At 44.5% G+C, this 15682-nt stretch overlaps 1 protein-coding gene across 2 annotated transcripts in view; it reads right to left on the bottom strand.

The window, feature by feature from the left end:
• The window catches only part of LOC145356855 (DNA damage-regulated autophagy modulator protein 2-like), a 97372-nt gene that overhangs the window by 48188 nt on the left and 33502 nt on the right, over nt 1-15682 (bottom strand). For both annotated transcript variants that reach the window (XM_080209791.1, XM_080209789.1), the window contains one exon: nt 15026-15093. In XM_080209791.1, the coding sequence (XP_080065917.1) occupies nt 15026-15093 (68 nt within the window). The remainder of the gene's footprint in view (nt 1-15025; nt 15094-15682) is intronic.

Here is a 15682-nt window from a genome sequence, read left to right as displayed (position 1 = left end):
ATTTAAAGCCATGCCCCCTCGTGCTAGCTTTCTCCATCTGAGGAAAAAGGCTATCACTATCCACCCTATCTAAACCTCTAATCATCTTATATGTTTCAATAAGATCCCCTCTTAGCTGCCTTCTTTCTAGCGAAAACAACCCCAAATCCCTCAGTCTCTCCTCATAGGACCTCCCCTCCATACCAGGCAACATCCTGGTAAACCTCCTCTGCACCCTCTCCAAAGCCTCCACATCCTTCCTGTAATGTGGGGACCAGAACTGCACACAGTACTCCAAGTGTGGCCGCACCAGAGTTGTGTACAGTTGCAACATGACGCTGCGGCTCCTAAATTCAATCCCCCTACCAATAAACGCCAAGACACCGTATGCCTTCTTAACAACCTTATCTACTTGATTCCCAACTTTCAGGGACCTATGTACACATACGCCTAGATCCCTCTGTTCATCCACACTATTCAGAGTCCTCCCGTTAGCCCTATACTCGACACATCTGTTATTCCTACCAAAGTGAATTACCTCACACTTCTCCGCATTAAACTCCATCCGCCACCTCTCGGCCCAGCTCTGCAACCTGTCTAAGTCTCCCTGCAAACTATGACACCCTTCCTCACAATCTACCACACCTCCGACTTTGGTGTCATCAGCAAATTTACTAATCCACCCAACTATACCCGCATCCAGATCATTTATAAAAATTACAAACAGCAGTGGCCCCAAAACAGATCCCTGAGGCACACCACTCGTAACTGAACTCCATGACGAATATTTACCATCAACCACCACCCTCTGTCTCCTATCTGCTAGCCAATTCCTGATCCAATTTCCTAGATTACCCTCAATACCATACATCTGCATTTTCTGCAGAAGCCTACCATGGTGAACCTTATCAAACGCCTTACTAAAATCCATATATACCACGTCAACTGCCTTACCCCCATCCACCTCTTTGGTCACTTTCTCAAAAAACTCAATAAGGTTAGTAAGGCACGACCTACCCGCTACAAAACCATGCTGACTATCTCCAATCAATTCATTACTCTCCAAATAACTATAAATCCTATCCCAAATAATTTTTTCTAAAACCTTGCCCACAACAGAAGTAAGACTCACCGGTCTATAATTCCCGGGGAAGTCTCTGTTCCCCTTCTTAAACAATGGGACAACATTCGCTATCCTCCAATCTTCCGGTACTATACCTGAGACCAACGACGACCTGAAGATCAGAGCCAGAGGCTCTGCAATCACCTCTCTTGCCTCCCAGAGAATCCTAGGGTAAATCCCGTCCGGACCAGGGGACTTATCTATTTTCAAACCCTCAAGAATATCCAGCACATCCTCCTTATCAACTGCAATACTGTCTAGTTCACACCCCTGCAACCCAGTGTTCTCCTCAGCTACATTCATGTCCCCCTGCGTGAACACCGAAGAGAAATATTGGTTCAACGCCTCTCCAATCTCTTCCGGTTCCACACACAACTTCCCTCTGCTGTCTGTAACTGGCCCTAATCTTGCCCTAACCAACCTTCTGTTCTTAACATACCTATAGAACGCCTTAGGATTCTCCTTAATCCTATCAGCCAAAGTCTCCTCATGTCCTCTTTTAGCCCTTCTTAACTCCCTCTTCAACTCCCTCCTAGCCAATCTAAAGCTTTCTATTGCACTACCTGAGCCCTCAAGTCTCATCCGAACATAAGCCTCCTTTTTCTTTTTAACCAACGAATCAACTTTTTTAGTGCACCACGGTTCCCTAGCTCTACCAATTCCTCCTTGCCTGACAGGGACATACCTATCAAGGACTCGCAGTAGCTGCTCCTTGAAAAAACTCCACATTTCGGACGTTCCCAGACCCTGTAGTCTCCTAGTCCAACCTATGCTTCCTAATTCTCTCCTAATGGCCTCATAATTACCCTTCCCCCAGCAAAAACTACTGACCCGAGGTTCATGCCTATCCCTTTCCATCACTAAGGTGAACGTAACCGAATTGTGGTCACTATCACCAAAATGCTCACCAACTTCCAAGTCTAACACCTGGTCTGGCTCATTTCCCAGCACCAAATCCAATATAGCCTCACCTCTAGTTGGCCTATCTACATACTGAGTCAAAAAACCTTCCTGCATGCTTTGTACAAAAACTGACCCCTCTAATGAGCTAGAGCTATAGCAATATTTTACTAATATACTAATATACTTTACTAATATAAGTTAAAGTCCCCCATAACAATTACCCTATTACTTTCACTCCTATCCAGGATCGTCTCCGCAATCCTTTCCTCAACCTCTCTAGAACTTTTAGGAGGTCTATAAAAGACTCCCAACAGGGTGACCTCTCCTCTCCTATTTCTAATCTCCGCCCATACTACCTCAACAGACAAGTCCTCATCAAACTTCCTCTCCGACACTGTGATACAGTCCTTGACTAATAATGCTACCCCTCCCCCCCTTCTACCTCCTTCTCTACTCCGACTGAAGCATTTGAACCCTGGAACCTGCAACAACCATGAACAAGAGAGATGATTTCCAGAGGTGAGGTGAGAGTGACAGCTCTCGCCATCAAGGCTGCACTTGACTGAGTATGGCATCAAGGAGCCCTAACAAAACTGGAATCAATGGGTATGGGGGGGGGGGGGGGCGCAAACTGTCCGCTGGTTGGAATCATATGTGGCACATAGGAAGATGGTTGTGGTTGTAGAGGGTCAGTCATCTCAGTTCCAGGATATCTCTGTAAGAGTCCCTCAGGATAGTGTCCTAGGCCCAGCCATTTTCAGCACCCATCACCCATACGACACTCTAACCACCACCCCTTGACATTCAGTGATGTTACCATCACTGAGTTCCCCCACTGCCAACATCCTTGGGGTTACTCTTGACCAGAAACTCAACTGGACTTGCCACAAAAACACAGGGGCTACAAGAGCAGGTCAGGGGCAAGGAATACTGCAGTCGATAACTCACCTCCTGACTCCCCAAAGCCTATCCACCATTTACAAGGCACAAGTCAGGAGTGTGATAGAATACTTCCCACTTGCCTGGATGGGTGAAGCTCCAACAACACTCAGGAGCCTGACACCATCTGGACAAAGCAGCCCACTCGATTGGTATCACATCTATAAATATCTATTCCCTCTGCAACCGAAGCTCAGTGGCTGCAGTCTGTACCATCTACAGGATGCACTGCAGCAATTCATCCTTGGACAGTAAACCCATGACCACTTCCGTCTAGAAGGACAAAGGCAGCAGATATATGGGAACACCACCACCTGCAAGTTCCCCTCCAAGCCACTCACTGTCCTGACTTGGTGAAGTTTAAGTTTATTTACTATTGTCACAAGTATGCTTACATTAACACTGCAATGAAGTTACAGTGAAAATCTTATAGCCGCCACACTCTGGCGCCTGTTCGGGTACACAGAGGGAGAATTTAGCATGGCCAATGCACCCTTTGTCACCCTCAGTGCTTCCTCCAAGTGTTGAGCAACACGGAGGAATACTGATTCATCAGCCGAAGGAGGATGACTGACCCTCCACAACCACAACCATCTTCCTATGTGCCACATATGGTAATTCTGATCCTGAGTTCTAGCTGCTTACACTTTCTGCAGACATTCGTCCTGGATTGCACCCTCAGTGCTTCCTCCAAGTGTTGAGCAACATGGAGGAATACTGATTCATCAGCTGAAGGAGGATGGTATGTGGTAACCAGTAAGAGGTTCCCTTGTCCATGTTTAACCTGAAGCCATGAGACTTCATGGGGTCTGGAGTCAACGTTAAGGGCATCTCTCTCCTGACTGTATACCACTGTGCCACCTCTGCTGGGTCTGTCCTGCCGGTGGGACAGGACACATCCAAAATAGTAATGGTGTCTGGGCTGTTATCCGTAAGGTATGATTCTGTGGGAATGATTATGTCAGGCTGTTGCTTGGCTAGTTTGTGAGACTGTTCTCCCAATCTTGGCACTGGTTCATCTGCTGGAGCACACTCTGGTCTTTTCTAAACAATTGCATAAATAAGAGGATGCACCAGATGTCATCCTCACAGCTCAGGAATGTCAATATGACAGCCTGACCTCTCCAAACCTAGCATGGTTTGGAGAGGTCAAAGTGTTTAAAAATCTTTTCCAGCGAGAGATCAAATGTTGTTTAGAAAATGCCAAGTGTGTTTGCCTAGGGCTGAATAAAACAAATAAGGAGTTAGGAGAACATGTCCATAACCTACAAAACGGATTGTCCTGTTTGATCAGTTCTGCTGCAAATGGGAAACATACAGCAGAGTACAGTGTACGAGGTATAATGTTAGACCAAGACTGGAACCCATGAAGCTTGAAATCGCTCCAGAGAAATCACACGAATCTTTCTTTTCCGAATTAAGCAAGTACTGGGGAGGTTCCAAAACTGAGTTCGGAAGCAATCATTTTAAACAGATTCTTCAAGCTCCCTAGAATTACATCAAGAGAGGGACACTCAAAGTCCTAGCTAACATCAAACAGTTCCCCACTGAGAGCCCGAGTGTATTCATTGAGATTGGATTCCTGCCCCATCATCATTCACAAACCGTACCCTGACCCTATGGAACCTCTACTGAGAGCAGACCGTACATTCAAGTTAAGTCATTGTTTAAACAGAGCGTTGTCTGCAAACATCAGAGCTCTGACAAAGGGTGATCCAGACTCGAAAGATTAACTCTGTTCTCTCTCCACAGTGGCTGTCAGATTTGCTGAGACATTCCAACATTTTCTGTCTTTGTCTCATATTCCAGAATCCACTAATTTACTTTTAGCAAAAATTAAGAATTGGTTTAAAGGGGAAACGGGTAAATAAAAGAGATGGGAAGGATTCAGCTTCTTTGATGGAGTTTGTGTAAGTTGTAGTGTGTGCTTTTTAAGAAGCTGTTGTCTCCTACAAAACAGCAAAAGGGTTTCGAAATAATTGGAATTTAGTGTACAATTTAGAGGAAGTTGAAGAACAAAATGAAGAGAGCCAGCTTAAAATAGAGTTTGTGCTTGGGGGAGCTTTTTTTTAAAATTACGTACAATGATGCAATTGTGTGCCAAGTTTTCTCCACCCATCCCATCCCAAATCAGCAACCCCCGCCCCCCATGCTCACCAGAAATAACTACGGAATTAACTCTTTCTGCTGTTTCTTTTTTTTAAGTTAATCACATTATCTTTGATTGCTATGTTCCTATAAAAATTAAACTGTCAGTCTGAGCTATTTAAGAATTAAATCAGTGAGTAATAGTTCTCTATTGTATTCAGTTATGAACAGAATAAATGAGATCATTCTGAATGGATCAGTATGTCAATATTCAATACATGATAGCCAGAAACGAGCCGTGAGATTTTCCAATGTAGGGGTTCTGCGGCTAGTCAATTAATATTGGGCGTCATTAGACTTGAGCTTTCCACATTTACAGATATAATTGGACGTATTAAATTCTTCTGCTCCTGGCCACAGCCACAGATTGTTTATGTTCATGTTTAAACAGATGATGATGGTCGCCAGCTCCGGGTGACACCGTGGTTAGCACTGCTGTCTCACAACACCAGGGGCCCGGGTTCGATTCCAGCCCTGACTGTATGAGGTTTGCACTTTCTACCTGTGTCTGCGTGGGTTTTCTCTGGGTGTTCTGGTTTCCTCCCACACTCCAAAGATGTTCAGGTTAGGTAAATTGGTCATGCTAAATTACCACTTAGTGTCAGGAGGGCCAGCAGGGTAAATACATGGGGTTATAGGGATAGGGCGTGGGTGCGTTTGTTGTTGGTGCATGCTTGATGGGCTGAATGGCCTCCTTCTGGAGGGATTTTATGATTCGGAGTGATGTCAGCAGTTTTGAGAATTAAAGCACAGAATAAAAAGCTTCATCTTTCAGAGTCTGGGCCTCATCTCTAAACTGGCTGCGAATAATCGAGGCACTGACACATAGTCCATACATAGAATCAAATTAAAGTAAAATTAAAAGGTATTTTGGATTGGGACAAATGAAGGCCAGGAAGATATACTACTTAATAAGAATTATCCACAAGACAAATACAAGAGAATGCAGTATCTTTTCAGTCTAAGCATAATCCATTTCTTTAATTATATATAGTTAAATGCTAAATCAGCAGCACTATTGCAAAATAATAAGGTCGGGATTTTGAGATGCCACAGTGAAGGATGCGGTGGGTCCCCAAGAGTGCACTGACAGGTACAACGTTTCCAGGTAACTCTCCCCCTCTGTGATGTAATGCAGGTGTCTGCAGTTCAGCCTCTAGCTGAATGTCCCTGAGCCAGAGCTCCTCGAGCCACTACAGGCATGTCTGGCTTGGACTGCACCAGCGTCCAGGAACCCCTATGTTCTGCAGTCACTACACAAGGTCTATCTTGCCATCTTTATTGTGTGATAATTTATTTTTAACTAATTTATATTTAATGAAGCCTGTTACTGCCAATAACCTTTATTGCTGCTCATAAATTTTACTACTATAAGCTCTCCTTTCACCAGCTCTTCTAGTTGCTGCTGACTGCCTCTGGGTCTTCCTTTCGTCCTCCAATCTACAGTGTCTATTTTAAATAATATTCTCTTTCCCATTCTTCCTGCAAGATAAACTCACATTTTCTTACATTATTCTCCATCTGCCAATTTTTGACCACTCTCTGAACCTATCTAAATTCCATTGTGGACTCTTTGTATCCTCCTCACAACTTGCCTTCCTCCCTATTGTATCATCAACAAATTGGTCTCCAATATAATCTGCCCCTTCATCTGTTCAAAATTCTCCTTGTGGCTCAAAGTTAAATCTTGCTTTATAACCCTCCTGTGAATTGCCTTGAGATGATTCATGACTTTAAAGGCACCATATAAACACAGGTTGTTCACTAAAAGTGAGTCCGATTTTTGTAAAACTCCGCTGGTTCACTGATGTCTAGAAACCTGTCATCCTCACTCTCTGGACAACATCTGATCACGTTCACAACAACACTGTTAACTCAGCTGTATCAAAACTACTGTTTAGAGGATTAGGCTCACCAGCGTTTCACAGGGCAATGAGAGATGGCAAATAAATACTGGCATTGACAATGATGCCCCCATCAGGGGAGACTCTGGATGCATTGGAAAAAGGGAGGAACAGGAAACTGATGGAAAAGACCAGGCAATTTGAGCATCCCAGTTTTATTTGAAATAACAACATTATATTCCTCTCTCAATTCTCTTAATTTACAGACTAAAAACCTCAAGTCTATACTGACTTTCCTCTATCTTTGAGCCTGGGGATCAGCCTGGTCACACCACCTGTATTGTCTGAAGCCTCGAATTATAATTTCACAACATAAAATAACTAGTGAAGAAGTCTTGCTGAGCTGGTTCACAATGAGCTTCGCCAGAAAGGAAACATCCCCATTCAAGTGGGACCTCTGCTTAAAGCTCAGCCCAATCAAATAGACAGAAAGAAAACTAATATCCAACAGGGTCAGATTTTGAACGCTCACCACAATTTTCGAATTCTTGCAGCAAGAGGTATATGAAATATACACACCTATTTTATATGATGCAAAATGGAACCTGCAATTAACAGGTTATGGCTGTCGGGGACAGACAGCACTATCAGACCCTGATGTGATTGATAATGATGATGATGCTCCTGTAGTTGAATTGCCACCATTGTCATGGTTCACCCACAAATAAAAGTCATTTTGACCAGTGGGGAGGGTGCCCACAGAACTCTAGGAGCTAACTTCAGAAAACGAGGGGAGAAGATTTTCTTTTCAATTGGAAAATACTGAGGCCTTTCTGGATAAGATTGTTAATTTTGTTCCAATGGAGATATTTTTGTGTAAATTCATTCCAGATTCAAACCCAGCTTTCACATCTGAAAACTCAGGGTACACTTGAATCAGTTGATCCCCTTTAATAAAGTGACATATCCTTAGGAATGTAGGAATTGGAAAACGGCTAATGTTACGCCGTTGTTTAAGAAGGGTGCCAGGCAAAAGGCAGGGAATTATAGGCCGGTTAGTTTAATGTCTGTTGTAGGTAAAATGTTAGAATCCGTCATCAAGGAGGAAATAGCGAGGCATCTTGAGAGGAACTGCTTGATAGAGCAGACACAGCACGGTTTCATTAAAGGGAAGTCGTGTCTGACAAATTTACTGGAGTTCTATGAGGATGTGTCTAGGGCGGTGGATAGAGGAGAGCTGGTGGATGTGGTCTTTCTTGATTTTCAGAAGGCGTTTGACAAGGTACCTCACAAGAGGTTATTGCAGAAGGTCAGGGGACATGGAGTTGGGGGTAGGGTGTTAGCGTGGATAGAGGATTGGTTGTCAAATAGGAGGCAGAGAGTGGGGGTCAATGGGTGCTATTCGGATTGGCGGATGGTGACTAGTGGAGTGCCCCAGGGGTCGGTGCTGGGGCCTCAACTATTTACCATTTATATAGATGATCTGGAGGAGGGAACCGAGTGTAGGGTGTCGAAATTTGCTGATGACACCAAGATTGGTGGAACGGCAAATTGTGCAGAGGGTGTGGAGAGTCTACAGAAGGATCTAGATAGGCTGGGCGAATGGGCCAGGAAATGGCAAATGGAATTTAATGTTGGCAAGTGAGAGGTGGTCCACTTTGGTAGGAATAATGGTAGGAAGGATTATTGCTTACGTGGCGAAAAACTGCAGCAGGCGACGGTGCAGAGGGACCTCGGGGTCCTTGTGCATGAGTCGCAAAAACCCAGCTTGCAGGTGCAGCAGGTGGTCAGGAAGGCGAATGGGATGCTGGCCTTCATAGCGAGGGGGATTGAATATAAAAGTAGGGAGGTCTTGCTGCGGCTGTATAGGGCATTGGTGAGGCCGCAGCTGGAGTACTGTGTGCAGTTTTGGGCGCCGTACTTACGCAAGGATATTTTGGCCTTGGAGGAAGTGCAGTGGAGGTTTACTAGGCTGATGCTGGAGTTGAGGGGGTTGAGCTATGAGGAGAGGCTGAATAAATTAGGCTTGTACTCGTTAGAGTTTAGAAGAACGAGGGGAGATCTCATTGTGACATATAAGATGATGAATGGGATGGATAGGATAGAGGTGGAGAGACTCTTCCCGCTCAGAAAGGACAGTAGGACTAGGGGGCACAGCCTCAAGATAAAGGGGGGGCGGTTTAGAACGGAGTTGAGGAGGAACTTCTTCACTCAAAGGGTGGTGAATCTCTGGAATTGTCTGCCAGTTGAAATGGTGGAGGCTACCTCGCTAAATATTTTTAAGACGCGGGTTGATGGGTTTTTGATAAGAGAGGGGATTAAGGGTTATGGGGAGAGGGCGGGAATGTGGAACTGAGACACGACAGATCAGCCATGATCTTATTGAATGGCAGGGCAGGCTCGAAGGGTTGGATGGCCTACTCCTGCTCCTATTTCTTATATTCTTATGTTCTAATTAGGAACAGAAGTAGGCAAATTCAGCCCTTCGAGTCTGCTCCGCCATTCCATCAGATCATGGCTGATCTCTTCCTGGTCTCAAATCCACCTCCCCACCTGTTCCCCATATCCCCTTATCCCTTCTTTTTATTAGAAATATATCCATCCCCTTCTTGAAAATATTCAATGATTTAGACTCCACCGTGCCATGGAGCACTGAGTTCTACAAATTCACCTCCCTCTGTGAGAAGTAGTTAGAACATAGAACACTCCAGCACAAACAGGCCCTTCGGCCCACAAGTTGCACTGATCATATCCCTACCTACCAGGCCTATCTATAACCCTCGATCCCATTAAAACCCATGTACTCATCCAGAAGTCTCTTAAAAGACCCCAACGAGTTCGCCTTTACCACCACCGTTGGGCAGCCGATTCTACTCACCCACCACCGAGTGAAAAACTTACCCCTGACATCTCCTCTGTACCTACTCCCCAGCACCTTAAACCTGTGTCCTCTCGTAGCGACCAATTCAGCCCTGGGAAATAGCCTCTGAGAACCCACCCGATCTATACCTCTCAACATTTTATAAGCCTCTATCAGGTCGCCTCTCATCCTTCGTCTCTCCAGGGAGAAAAGACCGAGCTTCCTCAACCTATCCTCATAAGGCATGCCACCCAATCCAAGCAACATCCTTGTAAATCTCTTCTGCACCCTCTCAATAGCTTCCACATCCTTCTTGTAATGAGGTGACCAGAACTGAGCACAGTACTCCAAGTGGGGTCTGACAAGGGTCTTATAAAGCTGCAAATAAATAAAGTTCCTCCTTATCTCAGTTTTAAATATGCCACCTCTCAACCTATAGCTTGTTCTAGATTGTCAAAACTTTCCGGCCCTTCAAGCTGGTGGGATCTTCCAGTCCCGCTGACAACACGGCTCCACTGCAAGTTTCCCGGCGCCAAGCGGTGCATTCAACAGGAAGCCGCACCGACAACAGCAGGACCAGAAAATGCTGCCGCTGGCCAATGGTGGACTGCTTCCCAGGAAAGACATGGCAGGTTTCATGGAAAATCCTGCCACAGAGTCTCACTTTCACATATTAAGGACAATAAGGAAGCTTCTATTTCAATCTGTACTGTGTAAATATCTGAATCTGATTCAGTACATTTATATATACAATTTAAATAAGAAAAACTTTGCTAGTTCAAAGCTTATGGGCAGAATTTATTGGGCACTGCCAGGGTACTGACTGGGCATGACCCTCTTCCCCTGAGCAATGCACTCATCTGAGCTCCTCTGACAGGTCAGATCATCAGGTGCATGCCCTGGGAGACCAGTCGAATTTTACACCAATCCGTCCTCACACCATCTTGAATGGACTTTCCAATGGTGGGGCTGGGGCAGGTGTGATTCAGGCAGAGGGGTCTGATAATAAGATGCTAATGTATGGAAATTATGATCCGACAGTGTACTATGTCACTGGTGAGGGTGGGGGTGGGGTGGGTTGGAGTAACTGCATCACACTTTCATGTCAATGTGAAATGCAATTTGGGTATCTCATGAAATTTTCCACTCCTGTCACCAAACCTGCCCAATGAACAGGGGAGCGGAAGATGCAGGCCCACCTCTCTGGGTTGTAAGGAATGTAAGGACCAATAGTCGTCCTTAGGTTTAAGTGTATTTATTAGTGTCACAAGTAGGCTTACATTAACACTGCAGTGAAGTTAATGTGAAAATCCCCTAGTCGCCATACTCCGGTGCCTGTTCGGGTACACAGTGGGAGAATTTAGCATGGCCAACGATCCTAACCAGCATGCCTTTCAAACTGTGGGAGGAAACCGGAGCACCCAGAAGAAACCAACGTACAGAACTCACAAACAGTGACCCATGACGGGAATTAAACCGAATTCCCTGGCGCTGTGAGGCACTGTGCTACTCAAAACCTCTTTGGTGGACAGAAAGGATCACATGGCACTACTTGACTCCTGGAAATACTTACCCTTCAACTAAAAGAGGTTATCTCTAACCATTATCACTGTTTGTATGATCTGTGCACACACAGACTGTTGCATTTCCCCATATTACTACAGCGAAGCTGATTGGAATGTGCTGAGTAAGATGTGGGTATCAGTGAACACATGACACAAACCAAACCTTGTGATGATGATTAAGTTGCTGTAGGCAACATTAGCAAATCACAGAGCTCCTTCAGTCCCTGCCTATAGCAGTCTGCAGACTGCTGGGAACTCTTTCACAGTCCACCATAACTTGTGGTTTGCTCAGGACAAAACTATTTTGGAGATACAAAATAAAGGCGAGTGCTCACAGAAGGACTTACAGAACGGGGGTGTCTTGTAAGACCAGGATTGGTGAACTTTGAATTACAACATTTTGATCATACACTATCACATGGGGTGAACAACTCAGGAGTTCAGTTTTGAGATTGATTTGAATGGAGGGATGTGAGATTCAGGATTAGACAACTGGGCCAAAAGCAAAATACTGCAGATGCTGGGAATAAAAACAAGAACTGCCAGAAATACTCAGCAGGTCAGGCAGCATCTGCAGAGAAAAACAGAGTTAATGTTTCAGAGTTAATGTTTCATCAACTGGGATTCAGCAAGAAGTTGAACAATATCCAAATGTGATTCAGGATTAGAACACTCAAGGATGCAAGAAGATATATATTGGATTCAGAAACATATATACGGGATTTAGCAATCAGAGCTGGTTTCATGTAGCACCTTCAACTTAGTAAAACCAGCCTAAAGTGATTCCAGAATTAGTGGTCACACTCCAAGAATAAGGGGTAAGCCATTCAGGACTGAGATGAGAAAGAATTTCTTCATTCAGAGAGTTGTGAACCTGTGGAATTCTCTACTACAGAAAACTGTTGGGGCCAGTTCATTAGATATGTTCAAGGGGGAGCTGGACGTGGCCCGTGTGCTACAGGGATCAATGGGTATGGAGAGGAAGCTGGAGGGGGATATTGAAAGTGCATATCAGCCACTGAATGGTGGTGCAGCTCATAGGGGTGATGGCCTATTCCTGCATCTATTTCCTATGTTTCTATCAAACAAAACTGGACATCAAGTCACAGAAAGTAACATTAAGAACAGGTGACCTAAAGCTTGGACAAAGAGATAAATTTGAGGGAGTATTTTGATGAAGGAAAGAAAGGTGGAAAGGTTGAGTGGTTTAGGAAAGGAATTTTAGAGAATTGGTCACTGAAACCACAGCCTACAATAGTGGAGCAAAGATACGCAGTCGGCTAGTCAAGAGGTGCAGGGATTTCAGAATCTTGCAGGGCGGAGGGGGTCATTGAGACAGGATTGATGATCAGACAACTCAGATTCCAGAACATTCAGGAGTGGACAAATGAACAATGCATGATGTACATGCAAATGAAGTTGATGTGTGTTGGTAGCAGGATGATTGAGAACCGCTACATGGTTGATGTGGGTTCTGGTTCCTGAGTAAAGTTACTGGTCCCCTGAACATCATCTCCTTTAAAGATAATTGCACCTGGAGTCAGAGGGGAGCTTCTCCAGCTGATATCAAAGGGAGGTTTGGGGAAGAGAGGGCTGAGAGAGGCTGGGAGTTGAAGAGACAAAATGAGTATTGTGTGAGGTTGCTTTGTGTTATAGGTATCACAGGAATGTGTTTGGAACTTAAAAGGATCAAGGGCGACTGTCGGTGTGGGAAAGATCGCTTCAAGATGTAATAATATCCAAGTGGGGTTTGGGAATTATGAAGTTCAATGCAGTTCAAGTTAAATGGGAAAAATGCTGAATGTAGCACAGTTAATGGCCTTGTTCAGTCATAGAATCCCTACATTGCAGAAGGAGGTCATTTGGCCCATTGAGTCTGCACTGATAGAAAGAAGGAGGTTAAGCGGTGACTTAATAGAGGCATACAAGATGATCAGAGGATTAGATAGGGTGGACAGCGTGAACCTTTTTCCTCGGATGGTGATAGCTAGTATGAGGGGACATAGCTTTGAATTGAGGGGTGATTGATATAGGACAGGTATCAGAGGTAGGTTCTTTACTCAGAGGATAGTAAAGGAATGAAATGGCCTTCCTGCAATAGTAGTGGATTTGTCAACATTAAGGGCATTTAAAGGGTCATTGGATAAGCATATGGGTGATTCTGAAATAGAGTAGGTTAGATGGGCTTTAGATTAGTTTCACAGGTCGGCGCAACATTGAGGGCCAAAGGGCCTGTACTGCGCTGTAATGTTCTATGTTCTGTGATCACAATCTCATGATGTAGATATGCCGGCGTTGGACTGGGGTAAACACAGTAAAAAGTCTGACAATGCCAGGTTTAAGTCCAACCGATTTATTTGACAGTACACCCGAAAGCTAGTGAGTTTACTATCAAATAAATCGGTTGGACTTAAACCTGGTGTTGTCAGACTTTTTACTGTGTTTATCATAATCTCACCCAGACCCTATCCCAGTAACCCCAGATATTTACCCTGATAATTCTCCTGACACTAAGGAGCAATTTAGCATGGTCAATCAACCTAACCCGCACATCTTTGGACTGTGGGAGGAAACCGGAGCACCTGGAAGAAATCCACGCAGACACAGGGGGAATGGGCAGACTCCACACAGACAGTGACCCGAGGCCAGAATTGAACCCAGGTCTCTGGCGCTGTGAGGCAGCAGCACTAACTAGTGTGCCATCGTGCTGCCCATAATCAGATACTCATTTGGTAATGGATTGGAGAGTCAGCCAAATTATTTACATCTTGGCTGAAGGAGATGTGTTTATTGTTGCCATCCAATCATTTTGGCTCTTGAAATGTATTCACCAGCAACCATATTCCATCTAAAGAACCCAGACAGGGTCAACACTGACAAGATGTACATCTCCGAACCTTCTCTCATTCAGGTCATGACAGGCCTGATGACACAGAATCCCTGAGACTCCCTTCTCCAATCCCTTTACACAGTCTGCTGGGCTCCAGAAACATTGAGAAAATTTCCAATCTGAGGAAACCTTCTCTGTTTTCTATTCACGTGAACTCTCAGTGTTCCAGCAGCCAAACAGAAAAACTGGCTGTGCCAACCCCACTGCCATTAACTTTCCATTACCCTTTGCTTCTTGGCTGTTCAACCCCAGGTCATATGGGCATTTCCTGGAACCGAATCCAGTCGCAACAAGTAAACCAGCTCACTCACCTTTAGAATACTCCACAGCCCACTATATTTTCAAAGGGGCATCACATAAAAAGAAAAATACATCTTTCCCAAAACACACAGTCCTCACACCTAATCCGTGAAGGAGTAATGCTACCCGCATTATTCTCTAGTGACTGGACTTGAAATTTCCAAGCATAATTCATTGCCCTGTAACAGGATCACCCACACTGCGCTCCCCAAGCTGATTTAATGATTCTGAAGCATTAAAGCAGAATAATAACTAAAACAAAACTCCAGTGAGTGTGCTGAAGTCTCCCTTTATTAGAGAGGAAGTAGGAAAATCGATCTTTATTAATAAGGGAGAAAGGGTTAAATACGTTCTCCAGAGCCCTCTCCCATCATCAAACTTTCCAATTAGAGTATACAGGGTAAACAATCTGACAGCTTTTTAGACAAGACTATTTTACATAAGGAAATAGTTGTAAATAGAGTTGGTTCTTACCCAGGAAGGCAGAAATACTCAGCATGATCCCAAAAACACATCGTTCAGGTGGAGTTGTGCCAGTGTCACTGCAAGAGAGAAACACAAGATGGTGAGTACTTGCCTCCAATTGCAGGTCCCAGTCTGAGAGAGAAATAGAGGCCCATTTCTCAGAGGCACACGCTGACCTATTGATGGATTAAATGTCAGTGCAGGGCCTCAGGATTACCAAAATCATCACAGCAAATGCACCTTTTAGAAGGCTCCTAAAGAAATATGTGGTCCAGTCAAACAAATAGAACAAAAATAAGTAACATAAGCAAAATAAATAAAATCTCAGTGGCCGGTCCCAATAACAATCTGTCTGTACTGTGTGCAACAACTCAGCCCAAGGTACCTTTAGGCTGGAATTTTCTGGCCATTCACACTGGCAAGATTGTCCAGTCCTGTCAATGATGCATCCCTGCCGCGGGTTTCCCAGCAGTGAGGAGAGCATTCAACAGGAAACCCAATTGCAACAGACACCAGAAGATTCGCTGTTGGCCAATGCTGCTGCCGCAAACTATACAGTGGGTTTCATGGAAAATCCTGCCCTAATAGACCAGCTACCATAGTAGTTGGTGAAATGAGGCTTGTTACAAAATTAGGTATGAAGGATTTTGCAGCATGTAATTAGGG

Source organism: Carcharhinus amblyrhynchos, chromosome 22 (genome assembly GCF_965287045.1).
Source record: "Carcharhinus amblyrhynchos chromosome 22, sCarAmb.v2.hapA, whole genome shotgun sequence".
In the NCBI taxonomy this organism is placed as follows: Eukaryota; Metazoa; Chordata; class Chondrichthyes; order Carcharhiniformes; family Carcharhinidae; genus Carcharhinus; species Carcharhinus amblyrhynchos.
Note: the sequence above shows the minus strand (reverse complement) of the source record. Positions and strands in the feature narration are given on the sequence as shown.